This window comes from Phodopus roborovskii, unplaced genomic scaffold (genome assembly GCF_943737965.1).
Source record: "Phodopus roborovskii unplaced genomic scaffold, PHOROB, whole genome shotgun sequence".
NCBI classification, from domain to species: Eukaryota; Metazoa; Chordata; class Mammalia; order Rodentia; family Cricetidae; genus Phodopus; species Phodopus roborovskii.
In genome coordinates this window covers 703,808-725,729 of record NW_026126442.1, presented here as the reverse complement: position 1 = coordinate 725,729, position 21,922 = coordinate 703,808, and the positions used below count along the sequence as shown (strand labels likewise).

General features: G+C 49.2%; 1 protein-coding gene across 5 annotated transcripts; it reads right to left on the bottom strand.

Annotated features, from left to right (window-relative positions):
* Positions 1-89: 89 nt before the first annotated feature.
* On the bottom strand, positions 90-19,627 carry Npr2 (natriuretic peptide receptor 2). 5 transcript variants are annotated; one of them, XM_051187666.1, is made up of 22 exons: positions 18,158-19,021; positions 17,226-17,431; positions 11,181-11,294; positions 10,770-10,905; positions 10,443-10,537; positions 10,142-10,274; positions 9,845-9,929; positions 8,320-8,449; positions 8,084-8,158; positions 7,810-7,887; positions 7,507-7,611; positions 7,317-7,388; positions 4,766-4,925; positions 4,320-4,475; positions 4,077-4,245; positions 3,779-3,925; positions 3,199-3,322; positions 3,046-3,114; positions 1,040-1,214; positions 871-969; positions 516-607; positions 90-417 (listed from the first exon to the last, which is right to left on the bottom strand). In XM_051187666.1, exons 1-22 carry the CDS (start codon positions 18,822-18,824, stop codon positions 352-354), a joined length of 3,153 nt encoding a protein of 1,050 aa, XP_051043623.1. In that variant the 5' UTR covers positions 18,825-19,021; the 3' UTR covers positions 90-351. The 5 variants fall into 5 exon arrangements, with proteins under 5 accessions (XP_051043623.1, XP_051043624.1, XP_051043625.1 ...); XM_051187667.1 differs by having other exon boundaries at positions 8,320-8,440; XM_051187668.1 differs by lacking the exon at positions 8,084-8,158 and having other exon boundaries at positions 18,158-19,627.
* Between the last annotated feature and the right edge of the window lie 2,295 nt (positions 19,628-21,922).

The window sequence follows — 21,922 nt, the reverse complement described above, 5'->3', positions numbered from 1 at the left end:
CTGCTAATTCATTGAGTCTGTGAGTAGCTGGGCCCATACCCAGTATTCTTCCCTTGCGATGGCCTGGACCCCAGACAATAACACCATGATTTGTTGTTATTGTTGTTTTATACTTGACAAAATATTCTGGTCTAGATACAGATATTTACAAGAAGCCAGGGAGAGGCAGGTATATGTACAAGGTTGAGCTGCAGAGGGCTATGACTTCCATATAAGGCAGGGTTTTGTTTTGGGGTGTGTGTGTGTATGCATGTTTTTCCATCTCAAGTGACAATGTCTTTTTGTTGTGTGGAGAGATGGTGGTCATTGCCCATCCAAGTACCAGCAGCAGGAGATTGTCTGGCTTGGGTTTTATAGGAGTCCGGGGGGTCCTTTTCGCTCTCCTAAGAGCCAATAAGTTCGCATTTTTCCTTTTCCCTGGAGGCAGGGGAGTGAGCATAGTTGAGACCCTTCTGTGTTAGTGCGTTTATCTCCCTCTCCCCCCCAGGATCCACTCCCCCATGTCCCACTGTCACCTTCATCTCCACATCCCCACGGAGCTCCAGCTGGAAGCATCCTAGCTCATCCAGGGCATCTTTGGTGGTCGAGGAGACATGGATCTTTAGAGCTGGGGTAGTGTAGGCCAGGAGCAGAGGGAGAAGGAAGTCAAAGAAAAGGCAAGAGAAAAAATTGGCATGCTGGAAAATGCTTTATCCACTCATCCCTCCTCCAGGAACCCCCCCCCCAACCCTACCAGTGCACATCTATGGGAATCAATATATGCCCAGGGACATATTAACTATGCAACTGAGAGATACGGAGGAACTCTGCAAAGAGAAAAGAGCAAGACAGACCCAGGTCAAGGTTGGAGTTAAAGGCTGCTGACCTCACCTTGACCATTAGACTCCATTCGAGAAGCAGTGTTCACCGTGTCCCCAAAAAGACAGTACCGGGGCATCTTCAGACCAACAACCCCAGCACAGACAGGCCCTACAGAAACAAGCTGGTTGGGAGAGACTCGGACAAGTAGACCCTAGGGATAGGTGAGAATTAACCTTACCAGTATGGACACCTATACGTAACCTCAGCTGGTCATGGGGTCGATGTCGGATGCGGAAGGAAGAAACAGCATCTAGCAATGCTAGGGCCATACGAGCAATTTCTGGTGCATGGCGCTGACCGTTTCGGCCTGGAAGGCCAGATACCACCATGTAGGCATCCCCAATGGTTTCCACCTGATTTAAAGGGAAGATTAAAAGGTCATCTATAGGTTCAGTAGTTAGAAGAACACTGTCTGCTCTTCCAGAGGACCTGCGTTCAGTTCCCAGCACCCACACAGCAGCTCAAATCCCCTGTAACTCCAGTTCCAGGTGATATGACACCTTCTTCTGGCCTCCATGGGCAACCGCACACATGTGGCATATATTCACATAGACACACAAACATAAATAAGAAAACTATTTTAAGAAGTCATCTCTAGCTATATTGGTGTGAATGAGAGAGATAAAATGGACACTGCCAGGAGTCATCCTAACAGCCTGGGAGGCCATGCCTGACCAGATGGACTAGGAACTACATGCCATGGTCCTGAGGATCTGCAGATAAGAGCAGGGCAGACAGGGAATACTTAACTCCTCCTCAGTGCCCCAGCCCCTGGTGAATGCTCAGTGGCATTGCTGAACAAGTGGACAGGAGCAGAATCCTAATCCAAAGAACCCAAAGGCTCAAAGAAGGTAAAGCAGGCTCAGACACATGGACCAGACAGCCCAACTGTCAGGGAAGACACAGCCACTGTACCAAACCTATGGTGCAGAGAAATGTGTAGGGAACCCATACTAAGTATTTAGGAATAAAGGGGGTACTGTGTCTAAGACTTCCTCTCATATGTTCCACATAATAACTATATGAGGTTTTTTGGAATAAAATAGGACCTAGAATGTTGCCAAGTAGCCGAACAGATTAGCATGGGGAAAGCTATGGGTTTGATTTACAAATACCACAGAGACAGGGAAAGACGTCTAAAATAAAAGGAGGAAATAGAAACAATGAACCAATTTAGGTAAAGGGTTTATTGTAATTTTGTTAAGGAAACATCAGAGGGTAGGGTAAGCTTTAAAATATCCTTACTTATGTTTGGATATCACCTCACTGTGCTAAGGCTGACCTCAAACTACTAATCCATCTGTCCCAATCTCCTAAATACTGGGGTGACAGACAGCTATCACCATGCCCAGCATTATTATTTGCCCTGTGCCATACTCAATGTGAGGCACTTTTAAGAACTATTTCTCACATTTATTTTTGAGTGCATGTGCACACATACTCATACACACACACCAGAGGACAACCTATGGGAGTCGGTTCTCTCCATCATATACATACCAGGTTTGGTTCCTTTGCCCACTGAGCCATGGCACCAGTCCATCGGTTTTCATATACCTAATCTATTACTGCAACAACTAAGGCTCAGAGAAACCCTGTGACTTGTCTCAGGCCACATAATTATCTATAAAATCAGTATTGAAATCTAGCACATTTTTACTTCCAAGGTCAGTTAGGCCGACTCAATGACTTTAAAAAAGAGCTGTACAACATGCATTTGGGTCTTGCCCCTCACCCCACATCCTCTGTGCTTCTTCTGGGAGGTGCTTACTAATATCTCAGAGAGAGAGGAGCTAAAGCAAGTGATGGCTGTGATTAGGGAACCCTGAGAATCACAGGTGTCAGACTAAGAGTCTCCATGTTTGCTCAAATCATATCCACTAAAGAATACTTGGATGATGGAGAAACTTGGGGAGCACTGACTGAGGAGTGGATATGGTATGTGGGGGTTCAGGAAACCATGTTTCAAATGGGCCTTAGGAGGGTGGCACCAGGTGTTGGTGGCACACGCCTTTAATCCCCAGCACTCGAGAGGCAGAGGCAGGCAGATCTCTGTGAGTTCGAGTCTAGCCTGGTCTACGGAGTGAGTTCGAGGACAGACCAAAGCTACAGAGAAACCCTGTCTCGAAAAACAAAAACAAACAAACAAAAAAACAAACAAGAAAAGGTGGCTCCAGCTCTCACCTTGTAGACATCAAAGTTGTCGATTATAGCATCAAAGCAGGTATAAAGGTCATTAAGAAGTGTCACCACCTAACAGAATGGGAAAGCAGAGGCTCTGAAATTCCAGTGAGGCTCCCAGGACCCGGTGGCACCCATCCTGCTCACAGCTCTCACCTGCATGGGGGTGCTCTCAGCTGACAGTGCTGTGAAGCCCACGATGTCGCTGAAGTAGATGGTAACACTGTCAAAGGCCTCTGCCTGGACAGTCTCTCCCCGTTTTAACTGCTCTGCCACAGAACTAGGAAGTAAGGGGGCACTGTCAGCGCAGCTCCGGGGAAGGGGTAATGAGGAAGACAGGGTGTGTGGCTGCAGCACAGCCGAGCTGTAGCATGAAAGCTGGCTTTGGTGGAAGAAAGGGAAAGTAGCTGAGAAGATGTCACCTAGTGCACAGTAGGGTGACAAGTGGTGGGGAGCTGCAAGGGGACCCACAGGGGACTAAGTGGTTCCCGTTGGAATTGTTCTGTGTATACTTGCTGAGACAAAGGTGAGGAAGAACAGTGCCCTAAGCAGGAGGGACGGGAAGGTAACAGTAGGCTGCACGGCTCATTTGAAGCCACAGTGGGAGCATTTAGCTGGGAGGGCTCACTGTGGCAGGAGTTAGCATTGTAGGGTTCCCAGGGTTGCAAAAGAATTCTCAGAAGGCAGATGAGGCAGGACCCAAGGAAATTTTGGAAAAGGGGGACAAAGGTCTTACTGGGGTAGAATTTGGTACAGCAGAGCCTCTGCTTTGCGTTTCTCCTCTAGATAGGCCTGTGTGCGCTCCTCCACCAGCTTTTCCAGGTTATTGGCGTATTGTTCCATTCGCAGCAACAGGTTGTCCAATATGCTCGTACCACCTTCCCTGCAGGAGGCCAGGATATGACACCTGCTCCAAGACCTTCAAGACTAACAGGACTTTCTGTCCAACCCACCCTCGGGGTTCACCAGCCTCAGCCACTAAGAATGATAAGGTTTCTGTCCCTGGAAGCCTCTGAGCCTCAATGCCCTCTCACTTGTTAAACCGGCGAATGAAGCCCTTGATCTGCCCAAAGTCTGGACGCTCTGCTGGGTCCTGGGCCCAACATCTCTCCATCAGCAAAACTAACTCTTCATTCAGTTGTGTCCGGTCAATGCTTGGCCGGAAATATGGCCTCTGGCCATTTCGAACCTTCTGGACAATCTCTGAGGGTGACAGAAAATTGGATGAAGCACAAGGTTTCCCTAGTGGAATAGGCTGTGACTAGCAACTGACTCACCTTTGGGACTGAGATCCAAGCCTTCCAGGTAGAAAGGACCACTGCGGAGTGCTATTTCCTGTAGGATGATGGCAAAGCTATAGACATCTGCCTTCTGCATGCCTGTGGTTGGCAAGGAGTTCCCACTAAGCAGTTCTGGGGCAGTCCACAGCTTCTCTGCAAAGAGTGAACGGGATGACTAGGTTGCTTAAATAGGGCATCCTGGGTTCTACCTGGGCTACTTACTGGTCTACCTCTCACAGCCTCCTTTGGGAGTTCCCCCATGTTATTGCTACTGGTCTATCTCTCACAGCCTCCCTTGGGGGAATCCCCATGTTACTGCTACTAGTCTACCTCTCATAATCTCCCTGAGAGGAAATGATCAAGGCCTGAAGAGCAATATAAAAAGCAGGTGATGGGGGAGGGGGAGAGAGGTGAGGGAGTGATGATGAAGGGAGCAGTCTCACTGGCATAGAGGGCATGGCTGTCGTCAGGTTCCGCAGTTGATCGGAAGCTAGCCAGACCATAATCTGTTATTTTGAGCACAAACCGACTATCCACCACACAATTGGAGGACTTGAGACTTCCATGAGATGCAATAATGCTGTTGTGGAGAAAGGCCATGCCCTGCAGGATACAGAGAAAGTATCTGGATCATATGTGGCTTAGGCCACCCCAGTCCATGAGATGGTCCAGCTAGCTGAATAAAGAGATTCAGACCACTAACCAAAAACCATTAGAAATTCAAGGATCTTGAGTTTAATAAATGAGTGAATGAATAAATAAATAAAAGCTTAGTTGAGATGATGCCCCTTGTAGAGCCTCTACTCAAAGAGGCAGGCAGAATGGGAGAGCCCTTCCAGTACAGTAACTAGCATCTAGGCATTCAGGCACAAGGGATGAGGGGAAATGCTTATGAATGAGGATAGGGAGAACCACCCATAATTTCCCTGGAAATGGCAGTCTTCTGAATAGTAAGGGGAACAGCCAAAACTAGTTTGGCACCTAAAGTGGCTTCACATACCTAGCAACTAATTAAGAAGACACAGCTTAAGACTCTGGCCTAGTCTCTAGATGCACCACAGAAAACCAGGCAATGGTGGAGTCTAGTGTGTAGCAGGTTGTGGTTGGGGCAGAATGTGACCTATTAGAGGAATGTCAGACCAGACAGTAGTGAAGAAGACAGTAAACCAGGGAAATTTGAAAAAGGAGACAGAAAAGGGAGATAACTGCCAAGCCATTGCAGAAGCATGGCTTCCTGAAGCAGAAATGTCAGGGCATTTGCCTCCAAGGAATCAAAAGGCAAATATTGGGAGGACAAGGCAGTGCTTCTCCAAACAGAAACTCCGGAAGCTCACCCTAGTCAGAGCAGACGAGTCAGAAAAAGGATAGAAGGTTCTGCATAGTAATGGGAATCCACGGTGTGAATGTTAAGCTCTAGCCTTGAAACACTCATGGTCTCTGAACTCTTCCTCTTTCTTCCTTTGAGTATCAAGAAACCTTTAGGGATGCCTAAGCAGGTGAATTTACTGCTGTGGGAACTGCAGAAGGAGTCCTGTTTTCCTATGTTTATCATCACTTCTGTTGAGAATTACATGTTTGTACTTCGCTCTCTCTCTCTCTCTCTCTCTCTCTCTCTCTCTCTCTCTCTCTCTCTCTCTTGTTTGTTTTTTGAGTCAGGGTTTCTCTGTGGCTTTGATGCTGTCCTGAAACTACCTCTGTAGACCAGGCTAGCCTCGAACTCACAGAGATCCGCCTGCCTCTGCCTCCTGAGTGCTGGGATTAAAGGTGTGCACCACCAATGCCCGGCTAATATTTTTCTCTCTCACTTCATGACAAGCTTCCTTATGCATAAATTAATTTTTAAAAACTGAGAATTTAGCAGAAAATCAGGGCCAGAGTCAGGCACAGTTAGCTGATCTCATTAGTGGACTTATTGGCTGTGAGATCTGCCATGTCTAAGCCATGCAATATTCACCCATATGCCCTTGAAGATAACTGACCATTGGAATAACAAAGGGTTAGTACACTTTTCCTTCCATCTCTTTTATATATATTTCAATCTCAGTCTCTAACCAAGTATGGTGGTACACACCTAGTGTTATTATTTGAGAGGTGGAGACAAGAGAGGAATTCAAAGCAATTTCTGGCTATATAGTAAGTTTGAGGCCAGTCTGGGCAACATGAAACCCTATCTCAAAAAGAAATCAAAGCCAGGAGTGTTGTCACATGCTATTAATCCCAGAACACAGGAGGCAGAGGCAGGCAGATCTCTGAGCTCATGGTCGGCCTGGTCTACAAATCAAGTTACAGGTTAGCCAGGATCACACAGTGACACCCAGTCTCCAAAAGAATCAGTTAAATTTATATGTTGAATAACAGACATGTCTTCAGCAGTTAAAGAATAGTCATGCCTAATATTGGTCAAAGCGTATAAGATAAGAGGAAATAAGTGTTTGGAGACCTCACTTGTCTTTTTGCTGCTCAAGAGATTTGGTTCTGTTTGTCTTGCTTTGAGACAGAGTCTTACTATGATGCTCAGGTTGCTGTCAAACTCCCAATCCTCCTGCCTCAGTGAGTGTTAGGATTACAGGTGTGCACCACCTGCACCCAACTAAGGGATGTCTTTTCGTTTGCTTCTTTTATTTTCTTTTGGGGGGGTGGATAGGATCTTATTCTGTAGTCCAAACTGGCCTGAAGCCCATTATGAAGCAGTGGTTGGGCTCAAAATTCTAGCATTCCTGCTGCCTCAGCCTCCCATAGGTTGGCAAGCCCAGCTATAGCTCCCACACCTTCGAGGTGAAAGAGACAGGAGAGAAACATGTAAGATTCATGAGACAGGAAGATAAGAACCCTCTCTGGGTATAGGACTGCTGTGGTAGATCAAAGCTCTCCCAGTTATAACTCAGAGCCCCTATCTATCCATCATCACTCAACATGGGAGAGCATGACTGAGGTCTAAGAGAGAGATTGTAGCAAAGACTGAACAATGGGGGCAGAAGGTTGGAGAAGACTCACCTTCACAAGATCATTAATGAGTGAATAGCGAAACATCCAGTCCAAATTGATGCTGTCATTTTCTAGAATGTCCTGGCAAGTGATGTGGAAGAGATCAGTATCTATCCTAAGTCTCACTGGCTTTAACTTGGAACAATGTGACTTTGGGTCTTTCCCTACCCCACCGCAATCTCCTACACCTGTCCCTCACTTGTAAGCTCCCACGAGGACAATACTCAGTGACGATGCAAATGTTGGGAGGGTCTATACAGGCTCCGATGAATCGAGTAAGATGGTTGAACTGAACATCTCTCATCTAGCAGAAAAAACAAGAGAATTGACAGCACTAAGATTTAGATAAACACACGACTGTGAGAAATGACCTTCCTCCTACTTATGCCTACAACTGGGAGCCAGTAATAAATAACCCCTTACCCTCTTAGCCAGTTGACCATCCCATGGTCTCTTCGTTCCCTCTTCCCTGTCTACCCTCACCTTCCACCCAAGTACGTACGTGTTTGAGTTCAAACAGAACTTGCCGGGTCAGCTCAATGCGTTTCTTATTCACATGTTTGATGGCAACAACATTTCCCTAAGGTGGGGGGTGGAAAAAGAAATTGAGCATCAGGAGTGTCTGAGGAAACACTGGGAACTGAGAGCATCCAAGAGAGGGTATAGCTGGGTATGGGGGGGACTATGAGGGGCAAGAGGTTCAGGGGCAGAGGTGGCAGATGGGCATGAGGCACAATGAAATGGTTGGGAACCAGAACAAGCAGACGACTGTTCACCTTGAAGTGACCGGTGTTGGCAAAGATCTGGTATTTCCCATGGGCTGTCATGAGCGAGCCGTAACTGGATCCCCGCTGGGGCCAAGGGCAACATGGAGGCGGAAGGATGAAAGGAACATTAGATGGTGGTGGTAGTGCAAGGGGCTATCATTACAAGCCAATGTGCTGGGAAAGCTCCAGGGTAAGAAGGAACAGGGAACAGGAACTCAGAGGAAAGTGGGGAGCCAAGGACTCACCAGCGACAGTGTTAGGCGGCTGCCTGCACCTTTATGATAACGATCTGAGTTGCCAAACTGCAGTTCTTCCCAGCGAATGCGCCACAGCATACTAGCCAGTTCCTTCTCCAGCATCAGTTTTCTGTAAGGACTGCACAACTCAGTTGACTGCCAAGCCCTGTCCTGCCACCCACTAAGCTGCAAGGGAGCTACAACTGTTATGGCAGAGACAGAACTAGGACATAAGGAAATGAGCGCCACGTTCTAACCCATGCCTATATGCACTCAGGGTTAGAGGCAAAGTGGTTTGGTTCGGTTTGGTTTTGAGAAAAGGTCCAGGTTGACCTCAAACGCATGATGATCTTCCAGCTTCAGCCTTCCAAGTGCTGGGCTTATATATACCACCACACACAGCGGTAGATCTCTCTCTCCCTTTCTCCCCACCCCTTTTGTCCCTTACCTCCTCTCTCTTCAGGAGAGAGGTTTCCTTCTTCCAGGCTAGAAGTCAAACCTAAGGCCTTGAACCTGTTAGGCAAGAGTGCTACCATTGAGCAGCTCCACCTCCAACCTACAGCTAAATCCGGGCATGCCGTCTTCCACGATGTGAGGACACAGTGAAACGCTACTTTCCACAAATCAGAAAGTGCACCCTCATCAGACATAGAATTTGTTGGTGACTTGATCCTGGGTTTCGCAAATACCCAGAACTAGGAGTTTGATGTTGTTGTTGCATATTAGCGGGAATGGGGTGGGGAAGGGAGCCAGTGGCACCCAGTGCATAGAAATTCACTTTTGATCCTAACTCTACTCGAAGTCTGTACTCAAGGTCTGGAGAGATGGCTAAGTCCTTAGGGGTGCCTGCTGCTCTTCCAAAAGACCCAAGTTCAACTCCAGGCATCTATCCCAGGTAGTTCATAATCACCTGCAACTCACAGGGTTCTGATTGCCTCTCTGACCTCTACAGACACCTATATATTCACATAGACATAGAGGAGATATATAAATAAAAATAATTTTTAAAAATCAGTATTCATAGTTGGGCATGGTGGAGGATGTTTAATCCCAGCACTTGAAAAACAAAGGTGGGCAAATCTCTGAGAGTTTCCGGGCCAGCCTGGTCTACATATGATTTCTAGACCAGCCAGGGATCTACAATGAGACCTTATCTCAAAAAACAAAAAACAAAACAAAACAAAAAAATCAGTATCCAAACATAGAACTATGACACCTATCTATAATCCCAGCACAAGGAGGCCAAGGGAGTAGGATCTTGAGTTCAAGGTCAGCCTGGGCTACATAACAAGGCTTTGTCTCAAAACAAATAAAAACAAACAAAACAATCATTATTCTACTCAGGTTACAGATAAAAGCAAAATAAGCCTCTAGGATGAAGGGCACCCAAATTAAAAGGCTAGAGAGAAAGGTGCCAGTCCAAGAGACCCACACCAGGTCAGGAGATTTGCCACCCTCATCCCACAGAACCCTGGCCTCAGCCAGAGGCCACGTGACAAGAAAGAGGTAAGGAGCAGGAAAGCCTAGAACTCACCGGAAAATTAAGAAACTGGAAACACCAAACATGATGAAGGTGATACCTGTGCCCAGGGCCACAATCGCCAGAGTGGAAAGTGGAGCTGGAGGAGGAAGGAGAGAGACCCTGAGAAAGCCTGGAGAGGGCTGAGGGGGAGGGGACACAGGTGTGATGGGGGCACAGCGTTCTTGAGGGGCAGAAGTAAGGAGAGAGAGCTGCAGAGATAAAATAGAGCTAGGAGTGGGTGTCAGTGGGGGCAGAGCACAGGGGTTGGGTAAAAGGGGGGGACTGCTCCCAGTCCCTGCACACACCCACTTTTATCACAGGAAGGGTCGTCCAAGTCAAAGGCACAGGGGGGGTTGTCCAAGGGTGGGGCCCCCTTCACCCAGGGAATAGGCCGGCCTGTCCACCAGATCTGCTTCTCGGCTCCTGAGTAGTGGGCTGCGGGCTGTGAGGAAGCAGAGCACTGGGCCCACAGGCCTGCCCCCACCTCCTCCCTCAGACTCCCTCCAGGACACCGGTCCAGCAGGGCTGTCAGCTCCTGCCCCAGAACCACTGGTTCTGTCCCCACGGGATTTTTGGTCCACTTTCTCTTCCCTGTCCTCTCCCCCGTCACCTGGAAGTCCCCAGAATCCAAGTCTCCCATGGCCCACAGGACAAAATCAGTCTCTCGGTCATTGTTCTTGTCCATGACAACCAGTCCAGTTACACCTAAGATTTAAAAAGTGTCGCTCACCTTGAGACCTTCCTCTGGCCCACCTCCTCCTGCCGACCCAGTCTCTGGGTCTGAGACCCTCCCCACCGTGGTTCTTTATGTATGCCCACTCTGCTCGTCCCTGGCCCCCGCTGGCTCTCCCTGTGGTCCCTGGGGTGCCTCCTCTTTTGTCCATCCCACTCCTGAACCTGGTGTCAGCCCGCAGCTCCAGGTGCCCCTCTTCATTACCGTGGTATCTTCGTCCCTGCATCTTCTCTACAATTCGAAGCCCATCTTCCCGAGTGCCTCCTTCCTGTATTGTCTCATTCAGGACTTGGGCATATAGCAGGATTCCATCATAGAAGCAGCCAGCGATGAGGTTCATCTGGGGGCAGCAACTTCAGCAGCACTCTCCAAATGTCCTGTGTGGCCCCTTTCCCAGTTCTCCTTCCCACCCCTGCAGTGTCCTGCCTCTCCACAGTCCCAGCTTACTTCTCTCACCCCTACAGTGCCAGCTCTATCCACCTGGTCCCAGGGGCAAAGGCATAATACCCTGGATGGAAGGGACAGCCCAAAGTGGGGCTTGCTCCATGATCCATGTTGAAGGAAGGAGGCCCCTCCCTGCTCATAGCCTGTTCTGACTCTCAGAGATCTACTCACCAGGGATGGGGCCAGCTCCACACCGAAGTCTTCCCGGGCTCTGATCAACAGGCGATTCTGGAATTCCTGATACTCAGGATTTGGGGGTTCTCGGTATGTGATCACCAACACAGTCTTCATTATGGTACATGGGGAAGAGTGAACAAGATTCAAATTGAAGATGTGAGAAAAACTGTTATAGAAAAAGTTGGTAAAAACACACAGGGTATAAAACTTGCACAGGAGAGTCTGGAGGCTGAAATGCAGTAAACTCTGTGGAAAGTGTGGGGATTGGAAGGTAGTGGCACTCCTGTGTGAGAGGCTGCAAACTCAGCCCCTTACCCTCTTTGCCTCCCTTCTGTCATCAGGCCTCCTGCCAGGCTCATGGGAACCACACTCATGGGAACTCCTCTGTCCCTACTTTCTGGGTACCCCTTTGATGCCAGCACTCAAGAAGCAGAGGTAGGCAGATCTCTGTGAGTGCTAGGCCAAGCAGAGCTACAGTTCCTCCCATCTGTGTTAAATGTTGATTATCCATTAAAAGTTGACTTTTTCATAGTGTGTCACTGGCACACGATAACTTCTCTCAGTGAATTAGATTTCAAGCCCTGTGAGAAACACTTTGAGACAGTAATTCTATCCGTGAAAACCATGGATTGAATTTACTGTGCATATAGGAAACACCTACCATAAACAACATGCTCACTAAGAAGCAGATGTCTGTCATGTAAGTCGCATGCCCACACACATTGCACAGATAAAGCAAATGATGCATTTGGTCTCAGCCATGCACGCATTTTACTAACATGAATCAACACATCTCTGTCCCTCGACAAACGGCCTGCCTAGCTCCTCTGAGTCTCGATACCCCTTTTCTCCACCTGAAAGACTGTTCATCCTTGGACCACGCGACTAAATGAGACTGCTCAGACAGGAAATTGGGCTTACAACTTCAGAGAAAGATGCCGGTTCAATACATTTTGTAAAATATAACCATGTGAAGTGATAGGTTAAAATCTAGCTGTTTCAAGCCAGGTATGGTGGCTCTTGTCTGTATTCCTAACCCCCAAGAGGCTGAGACAGAAAGAAAGCTGTAAGATCAAGGCCAGCCTTGTCTACATAGTGAATTCCACGCCAATCAGGGTGACATAGCAAGACCCCATTTCATAAAACAACAACAAAATCAGAACAAAAGTCTGGCCATTTCTACCAGTTTTGTTTATTCTCATCACAGAAAGTGCTTGTGGACCACACAGACATACTGGATATATCACAAATGATCTGCATGTATCAATTTGTTCCAGATAGGAAACAACCCAGTTTCTAATGTGCATTTGTTAGATATTAGACTAGAGTTTTCTTACTGGGGAGTTTATATGCTTGGTTGTACTCTTAACAGTCACTCTCAGGCAAGAGAAGGAGAAGGAAAGGATGAGGGAGAAAGAGGAGAAGGGAGCTAGAGGGAAGGAGAAGACAGGAAGTGCTCCTCAGGGTCAGGCAAAGGGTTCATTCACTGACACCTGCCAAGAAGAGAGAGGAATGGTCCTGTTGACAAGTGACAGTCAGGAAAAGAGTTGGAAAAGATCAGAATAACCGAGGTATACTTCAAAAAGGCTGACAAAATGTTTAATAACACTTCCTGGACACTGTGCCTCCCAGCTTGGAGATTCACCCCTAAGCTGGCAGTAATCAAATTTTTTGCCATGGTGGTGACACACCCCATAATTCCAGCACTCTGGAGGCAAGGCAGAAGGCTGGAAAGTTCAGGGTCAGTTTGGGTTACACAGAAGTCCCTATCTTAAATAAAGAATAATAAGTGTGTGTGTGTGTGTGTGTGTGTGTGTGTGCAGCCTCAAGGTATTAAATACCCCTGCAGCTGGAGTGACAGAGTTGTGGGCCATGTGATGTGAAGTTCAGCTGGGAGCTGAACTTGGGTCCTCTGGGAGAACAGTGGATGCTCTTAAGTGCTGAGGCATCTCTCCAGCCCTAGTTTTGTTGTCTTATCTTTGTTTTGTTGTTGTCCTCAAACTCCAGATCCTCCTGCTTCAGGTCCAGAGTGCTAGGATTACAAGCCTGCCACCAGTCTCCTCTTCTCTTAAAACTTATTGAGGACCCCGAAGAAATTTTGTATCTCCATAGTTACCAAATGAGAAGTTAAAATTAAAACTGAGCCTGATAAATTATGAAAACACAAGAATGCACAAGCGTGTTTTCCATGGCTGTCAGAGAGGTATAGAAATCCCACCGTGAAATCATAGGAGAACAGTAACAACGGTCAATAACATCTTGACATTATTTTTAAATAATTTTCACTTCACAGTCCCCCTAAAAGGATTTCTGGGGGCCCCAGGATCCCAAGGCCACACTTAGAAAATGGCTATTCAAGAATGTTTTGCTGTGGTTACTAACTAGCTACTAAAAAAAAAAGAAAACAAACCCCAAACAAAAACAACTCCAAACACTTTCTGTACTTACTCAGGGACTAAAAAGAAGGCAAAGGTAGCTAATTGAGTCCCACTAATTCATAGTGGCCCCCAAGTGGAAAACTAAACAAGCAACACTGCCAAAAATAAGGAGTTCAATGGGGGGCGAGCCAAGAGTGCACCACCCACCTTGAGTCCTGCTCTGGGCACAGCAGAAAGTGATGCCAGCCATGGGCTGAAGAAACCATGAATAGTCTCGGGAAAGGGGAACTGCCTTCCATAGCCTTGGCTTTAGGGCTTTCTTCCATTCTAGTTGTTGTTTTATTGCTGTTTGTTGTGAGAGATCTCACCAGGTCGCCCAGGCTGGCCTCAAAAGCTCAGTGACCTCCCTGCCTTAGTCTCTCAAGTGCTGAGATTACAGACAAGAGCAGCGGCCACACACAGTCCCTTTCCTCCACTCCTGGGGCAAATGTTTCTCATTGTGGGCATGCGTGGGTTAGGATTTCAAACCCTGTATTCTCAGTTGCTCAGTGCAAACCTACATCCTCCCAGTCTGACTGCTTGCTTATTAAGTTCTACTCTATTAATTTTTCTTACCTGCCTCGGTTAATTATCTTGGTTTATGGCGCCTGGAAGGTCTCTCTACAATAATTCCTCAGCCTATCTCCCCTCTCCCCTACATACAGATTAATTTGACTCAAGCCCTGCTCTGGAACATCGATGACTGATGGGAAAGAAGGAGCCTATCAATACACGTGAGTTAAGCTCTTTCCCTCCCCTCAGTGAGGGATACCCAGACTGCGCTGGCACCCCTGCCTTAGATGTTCCAGCTACTGACAAAGGCTCTGGACGTCTACAGACTAGGGCTCTTGCCTCATCTACCCTCTTTTCAGGGTTGGTCTGATCTGAGACCCAGGTGGCCCAGCATCTCTGAAGGAAAGGCTCACTGTTCTTTGTTTTTCCAGAGCTGACCACCGACCTCCAAGCTGCCCTCCCTTCTGTCGGTTCTGGCAATAAACAAGAGAAGCTTTTCCTGAAAATGCCTCACTCCCACCCACCCCAAACCTTGGTCTCCCCTCAGTTTATCCTTTCCTGCCTGTTTCCTTTATCTTAAGTTGTAACAAAAACCTTCCTTTTTTTCCCCCCCTGTCTGAATGAGGCCTACAGTGAAGGAAGGAACCAAGAATTAATTAATTGATATAGCTGTTAGCTAACTAGACCTTTCCTCCCCTACTCTAAGTTCTGGGGTCTCTTGGTGCTGGTAATTCTCATACAAGAAAGAGGTTTTTCTTTTGCACAAAGACTACAAACCAAGAATGAGGATGCAGTGCAGTGGTAGAGCTTGTCTAGCATACATAAGGCTCTAGTTAAACACTAGAGCCCAGCCAGGCAGTGGTGGTGCACACCTTTAATCCCAGCGCTCCGGAGGCAGAAGCAGGCAGATCTCTGTGAGTTGGAGGCCAGCCTGGTCTACAAAAGCTAGTTCCAGGACAGCTTCCAAAACCACAGAGAAACCCCATCTCCTAAAACCAAAAACAAACAAACAAAAACACTAGAACTCAAAGGAAAAAACAAAACAAAAAATTCCTACCCAGAGGACTATAGAGTCCCAGGATCCAGGAAAGGTGTAAACCAGCCTTTCCAGGTTCAGTCCCTTTTCTTCTCAGGCCATGCAACTGTTTTTCTTCTTCTGGTAACCCTTATCAACAATGAATAAGCTTGTTTCTTGTCTGTCTCGCCTACTAACTATAAACTAAAGACAGAGTGTGTCTAATATGTTCTGCATTGCATACCAATACTGAGTTAGGTGACATTCAGGAAATACTAACAATGAATTGGTCTCTAAGGGACTCGAACATGAACTAAATAATGTGCTCTGTAGTGGGCAAAGTAAGAGACTCAGCTCAAGCTGGGGTTTAGAAATTGTTCCTTAAAAGACAAAATACTGCTCTGAGACTTACTCACCCATGTCTATATAATGAAATCATATAGACACAGGTGAGATGGTTGTTTTCGGAAAAAGTTACAACATAAAGAAGAGCTGTCCTATCACTGCCCATGTTCAAGTATGACAGTCACAGACTCATAGGCAAGCACGCAAACAGATATGCCATTCACAGTGAGACTCGCTCACCAGTCACAACCAAATATATAATCACAGCCGCATAAAACTTACTCACTGGAGAAGAATGGCCACCCAGGCCTAGCCCTTGTACACTCTACTTAGAACCAAAGAGTCTCAGAGTGGAAAGGATCTTAAGGTCATTCCCTAAGCCACCTCAAATACTCTTTGAGGGCTATGGATAAATAAATAGGAAACACTTATATACACAAATCAGTAAGAACTGGTGAGGAAACCAGACGGAGACTCGTGGGCATGATCTCAGGGGGGAGGTCCAGAGTGAGGGAAGAGGGAAAAGGAGGGGAGCGCACAGAGGAGGAGGATGCTGGCTGGCAAGGGGAGGGCCTTAAAGGTCATGGTTAGGAGCTGAGGTTTCGCTCTGTAGGGAGCAGGTTGTTGAAAGTTTGGGGCAGAGGTGGAAAATGCTCAGTAACACCGACTTTCTCTGCGAGTTCTTTTATAAATCAGTTTCTTTCCATTCTTCCTAGCACAGCCCTTCTCCTTCAAGCCATATCGCCTCATTCCTTGACAACCTACAGTCCATCTCCTCTGCTGACACAACCTGGATTAAGTTACACTTTACTGTCATACAAAAACTCAAATCCAGCTGGGTGGTGGTGGCGCATACCTTTTATCCCAGCATTCAGGAGGCAGAAGCAGGCAGATCTCTGTGAGTTCGAGGCCAGCCTGGTCTACAGAGCAGGCTCCTGGACAGGCTCAAAGCTACAGAAAAATCTAAATACGAAAAAAACTAACTAAATAAATAAATAAATAAAAACTCAGATTCTAGTCCTTAACAGTCAACATCCTTTTAATCCATGTGTTGGTCACTTTAGTCCCTAGGTGTTGCTTTAAGGGGACACTTTTTAAAGCCCTTGCCTAAGATCCCAGTGGGAAGGCTGGGGGAGGGGAACTACCAGTTCAAGGCATGACTGGTACCCTGTCTTAGAAACATTTCTTTTAGATGAACCCTCCTTTCTTACTAGACCAAACACGTATTATCTTTCTTTCCTTTGCATGGGCTTTGGATCCCTGTCCCGCCACTCTGTGAACATAGCATCTGCCATGAAAATTACAACAGTCTAAATTCCTTTATAAGACCCTTTCCTCATCCCATCCCAGATCCAGCCTTCATCCCTTAGCCACTGATCTCGAGATCTGCTTCACGCACAGATTTATCTCCTTTTGTCACTTACTGCGTTATAATTTCATCTTGCCTCTCCCATAAGGATGGCAGCCCTTTCTGGGGCAAGACTCAGACCTCTTTCTTCCTGCATTTTAGCTCACTGCTGGCACTCAGGAAAGCACCCTAAGATCTGGCAGGGGCCAGGCTGCCCTGACAAGCACACTAAGTAACAGTCACAAAGGAAGGAAGAGTGACACTAGGCATCGAAACTTTCTGATCACTTCCCTTCCATAGCCCACAAGTCCTGCCCTGTTCCTGGGGCTTCTGTGGTCTTGTGAGAAACAGACCTTCCAACCAGTGCCTCTCCCCATCTCTAGTTTGGGTTCCAAAGATACCTGAAAGGCCTCTCTGAGGGCCTGGGCCTGTTCCTGGGTTCGATTGTCCTGCCATGGCCGGCCTGTTGCACGTGTGGGGCCTGCTCGGAGACTCTCCCCAAAGACATCAAGGTAAAAGAAGACATAGTCCCCATTGGTCAGGTTCTCCCTCTGGGCCTGAAGCAGGATCTCGTGCAGCATCTCCAGAGGGCCGCAGATATACACAACTGGGAGTGCACAGGACAGAAGGGGCACCCTGAGACAGTGCCCAGGTCCCCCACCAACCCCCTCCCTCCCTGTATCATCCCATTACAAGAGAGTGCTCTATCGACCACCCCACAGATGTTCCCATCCTCCCCTTGGAGCTCATGTCATAAAGTGCCCTTGGGCCACATGGACCATCTGGCAAAAGTCAGAGCCCGACTCCAGACCCTAGAGAAAGGGGTGACTCCTTCCCCCAGAGCTGTGTTTGCTCTGTCTCACAGCTCCTGCTGCTCCTCTCCTGCCTGGCTCTGGCTAGGCTCACAGGCATCTGTGCTCACAATTTTTGTGTGAGCTTTATCAGCTTTCCCAACCAAGTGTACCCAAACCCACAGAGTCATCTCTATGCTACAAGAAGACCTTGGTGCACCAGTCTAAGGAGCCTCTGCTCACAGACAGGTGCACATTTCTGAGTAGATATCACTCATATCCGCTACTCAAAGCACCCACACTGCTTCCCCAAACTCTTCACTGCCTGAGCCCCAGTCTCAGCCTTGCCGATCTGTGCCTGTGATTCTAAGACTCTGTCCTAGCTCAGGTCCTCTCCCTGGAGCTCTGTTTTCATAGGCTCCTCCATCCCAACCATTGCATGTGACTTTCCCAAGCCTCTCTCTCTACTTGTCTGTGCTATGTTCCAGGGACACAGTGGCCCTCCTCCCCTGTTCCTAGAACAGCCCCGGGGCCACACTTACTGCGCCCGTTGGCTCTGATGAAGTGGGTGGCTTGCTCAGGGCCACCTGGCTCTCGGGCATACACCTGGTGCTGCACACTGAGGTTGCTTCCCTGCAGGGCCTCAAAGACACCCTCGATGGTGAAGTAGTGGGGCCGGTCATCTGTGCGAGCATCCAGATACAGCAAGGCAGCCCGAGCAGTCCAGTTGAAGTGCCCGTGCAATGTCACTACAAACTCACCCAGCTTGGGAGCAGAGGGGCCAGTGCGAACCAGGGTACGATAATGCTCATTCTTAGCTGCAAAGCCAGAGGCCACTGCACCCGCAGTCAGGAGGGGAAGGTGCCAGTGTGAGGCAAAGCGAGCCACAGAGGCAGCAGGGTACACACAACCGGGGCCCAACAGAAGGTCGGGGTCATGGTACAGCTTGAGGTCCACAGCGCGCAGTGGTGCCAGGTACTCAGAGCAGGCGCCATCTAGTTCGGAGCTGACAAACCGCAGGTCCACGGGCAGTGCCCGGCCCAGTGCCTCCACAGCCAGTGCCACAGCAGGACCCACCCGTGGCCAGGCCCAGGCATAGCTCAGGTTGTGTTCTGGCAGCACGACCGCCAGCGTCAGGTTCCGCGCCCCCGGAGGACGCACCCCACCTGCCAGGGCTGCCACCACCAACAGCAGTGATGGCAGTGCCATGGGGATAGCGCCGCTGACCCACGGCCCCCCGAACCAGGGGCCGCTCTGGCCTACTGGGCAGGCACAAGCACCACCCAGCCTGGAGCCTGGGGAAGAGGGCCAAGAAGAGAAGTGGGGGCAAGCTTAGTCGACCCGGATACAGAAAGTGCTGGGGACCCCGCAAGAAGGGGATGGGGGGAAGCCTGGGCCGGGAAGGAGTGGGCTACCAGCCTACAGCAGGGACCATGGACTAAGGACAGGGTGGCAGAAGGAGGGAGGCACCGAGGAGGGGGCCTGCGACCGGGATGAGGACAGTGAGGGGTGAAGTGGCCTGACAAGCCCAAGCCGAGCAGGGGGGGATCTAAGCCTGGGATGGGGTGGGGACCTGGGGGAGGCTGGTACAAAGAAACGGCCTGGGGGCACCTCACAGCTGACCGGGCCGGGAGGGCAAAGAGCTGCGAGAAGCCGGAGCCCCGGGCTGAGGTGGGAGGGCGCCCGCCGCGGAAGGATTGGGACATGGGCAGGCAGGGAGCGAAGCGAGGCCTGGGCCGGAGGGGAGGGAAAGGCAGGGCTGACTCTCCCAGGGACGGCTTCTCCCGAAGCTCCTGCCTGGACTAACGGGCCCGGGCGCTGGTCCCATCCGGAGCTGCGGCGGCCCCGCCCGTGTCCCCAGCTCCTCTCGGCTCCGCTTCTCCCGGCCCGGCGGCCCGCGCTGCCCGGCGCTGCCTCCCGCCCCCCGCCTGGGCCCCCGCGCGCGCCGCTCGTCCAGGTCAGGTCGCCTCGGCCCGGCGCGTCTCCGCTCGCTGCGCCCGCGGCGGCGGCCGAGTGTGACTTCCCCGGCGGGGCCGCCCGACCCCGCCCCTCCCCCTCCCCGCCCGCCCCGCCCCCCGCCCGGCCCCACCCTCCGGCTGCTGCTGCCTCCCCCACCCCACCCCTGCCCGGCGCCCAGGGACCTCCCAGGCCCCAAGCCACCCGGTGAGGGCCCCGAGGGCTTCGCACCCGGGCCTCTCGGCCACCGAGGTTCCCGTGAGTCCCCACACCGTAAGGGCCGCCTTCTGCTTCGCCCAAGTCCCTTGTCCACAGGGCTGCTTCCATCTCACTCATGCCCGGGACCCCTGGGCCTGTCTTCTCCCCGCCCCCGGATGGGCACCCCGCTTTTCTCGGGGTCCATTTGCTCAACCAAATTTCCCCAGACGCTCCAGTCTCCAGGAAGCTGTCAGGAATTCCCAAGCACTGGGTATCCATTTATCTATTTCTAGGTAGGGAAAACTCCAGCAAACTCCTAAATGCTGGGGGCCTCTTCCTGAAAAACAGGCCCTCGTGGTACCAAAGGACTACAGTCTTCTCGAGTGTTCTTGAAGTTCACGAGTCTTCCTCTTCCCGAGGGCTCAACTCCCCATTCTGTTTCTGTCTCCACGGGCGTACTTTTTTTTTTTTTTTTTTTTATGCCTATTGGATTCACCAGCCATCTGTTCCAGGGCTTTGTCCTTTTGTGTCCCTGTGCCACACTTGACGGAAGCATATAGATTGACTAAGCCCCCAACAGACCCCAGCAATGAAGGCCCATTGTACTCTACCTTGCTTTCCACCCCATTCCTGAGATTCCTGACTGGAAAGTTCATCCAGGTACCCCACATCTGGAGTGCTGACCCCATGTGGAGGAACAGCTTGTGAGGGATGACATCATTGCTGAGGGGACTGCTATGGGACCTTGGGGAGTTCTCAAATTGTCATAAAGGACATGCACATAAACACATTCTCCTCCGTGCTGACAGCCAGTTTCTCTCCCCCTTGAAGCCTGTTCTCCAGAATTCACAGTGCCAAGAAGCTAGAAGCTCCCCAGCAGAGAGGGAGTGACTGAAGGCTGAGGACCGACACTCTTTCTCTGAGATGAAGGCGACACCTAGTGGCTTGGCTGGAAATTTAAGGAGAAGGTCATTTTATTCAAAGGTATGCGCTCTGATTGCTTTAGGCACCAGCACGAAAGAAGTTAATCGTTTCAACTTTTGCCTCTGGGGGAGCACACAACTGAAAAAAACCCTGGTCCATAGAGTGAACAGAGGCAATAGGCAAGCCCCAGTGACAAGTTCCCCTGCCTGAAGGTCAATACAAATAGAAGCCTATGGGCAGCCCCTTCTTTAACACCAAGGGAAGAGAACTCTTGTTCCAGGCTGCCAACGCTGCTGGTGAAAAGAAATTACCTTCTGTCTGGGCAAGAAAAAGAACCGCAGTCGCAAGGGTGAAGTGACAATATGAGAAAGACAGGACTCTTAGGCCTGTCACCCTGGGACTGGGAGGACTGAGACAGAACAATCACAAATCTGGGTAGCTGCATAGTGAGTTTGGAGATAGCCTGAGCTAAATAGTAAGAATGTGTCTCCAAGAAAATGGCTCTTAACTCTCTATTTATTTAGAAACAAGGTCTCAATGCATAACTCAGGCTGCCCTCCAACTCATGAGGCTCTTGCTGCCTCAATCTCCTAAATGCTGGAGTGACGTGTGTGTACCCATAATACCAACATACTCCAGACCAACTATTGTTCTCATGAGAGAAGGTTTAAAAATGACACAACTTTGACGACTCACAGAACACCAGAGGTAGAATGGTTCCAATTTTCTTATTTAGAAATAATCAAAAACAGTCTCCAAGAGACATGTCTCACAGAAACCCTCCCCTCCCCTCTAATCCCAAAAGACTATTCCGTAGTGGAACAGAAACTAGAACCCTGGTTCCCTGCTACCTAAGGTGAAGCTCTTTGCTGTGTCATGGCCACCAAGTCCCAGACAGTCTTTCAGTGATGACATCTGCAAATCCCAGTGAAGGACAGCCATCAGTCACCCAGAAAATACCAGCATAGTTGTGTTGTTTTTCTCAATACTTTGGATGAGACATTATCTTAAGGGTTAAACATTCAAGCATGGCCAAGTCCCTCTATCTTTCTTCCATTTGGCTAGGTATACTAACGAGACAGTTAAAGGGGCCAGACACAAAAGTTAAATGATTTAATGGGATTTTAATTTTATTCATTTTATTGTATACACATTGTGGTGTGTTTTCACAGGTGTGTGCAAACAAAAGCAAAAAAGCAAACAAACAAACAAACAAACAAAACAGAGGT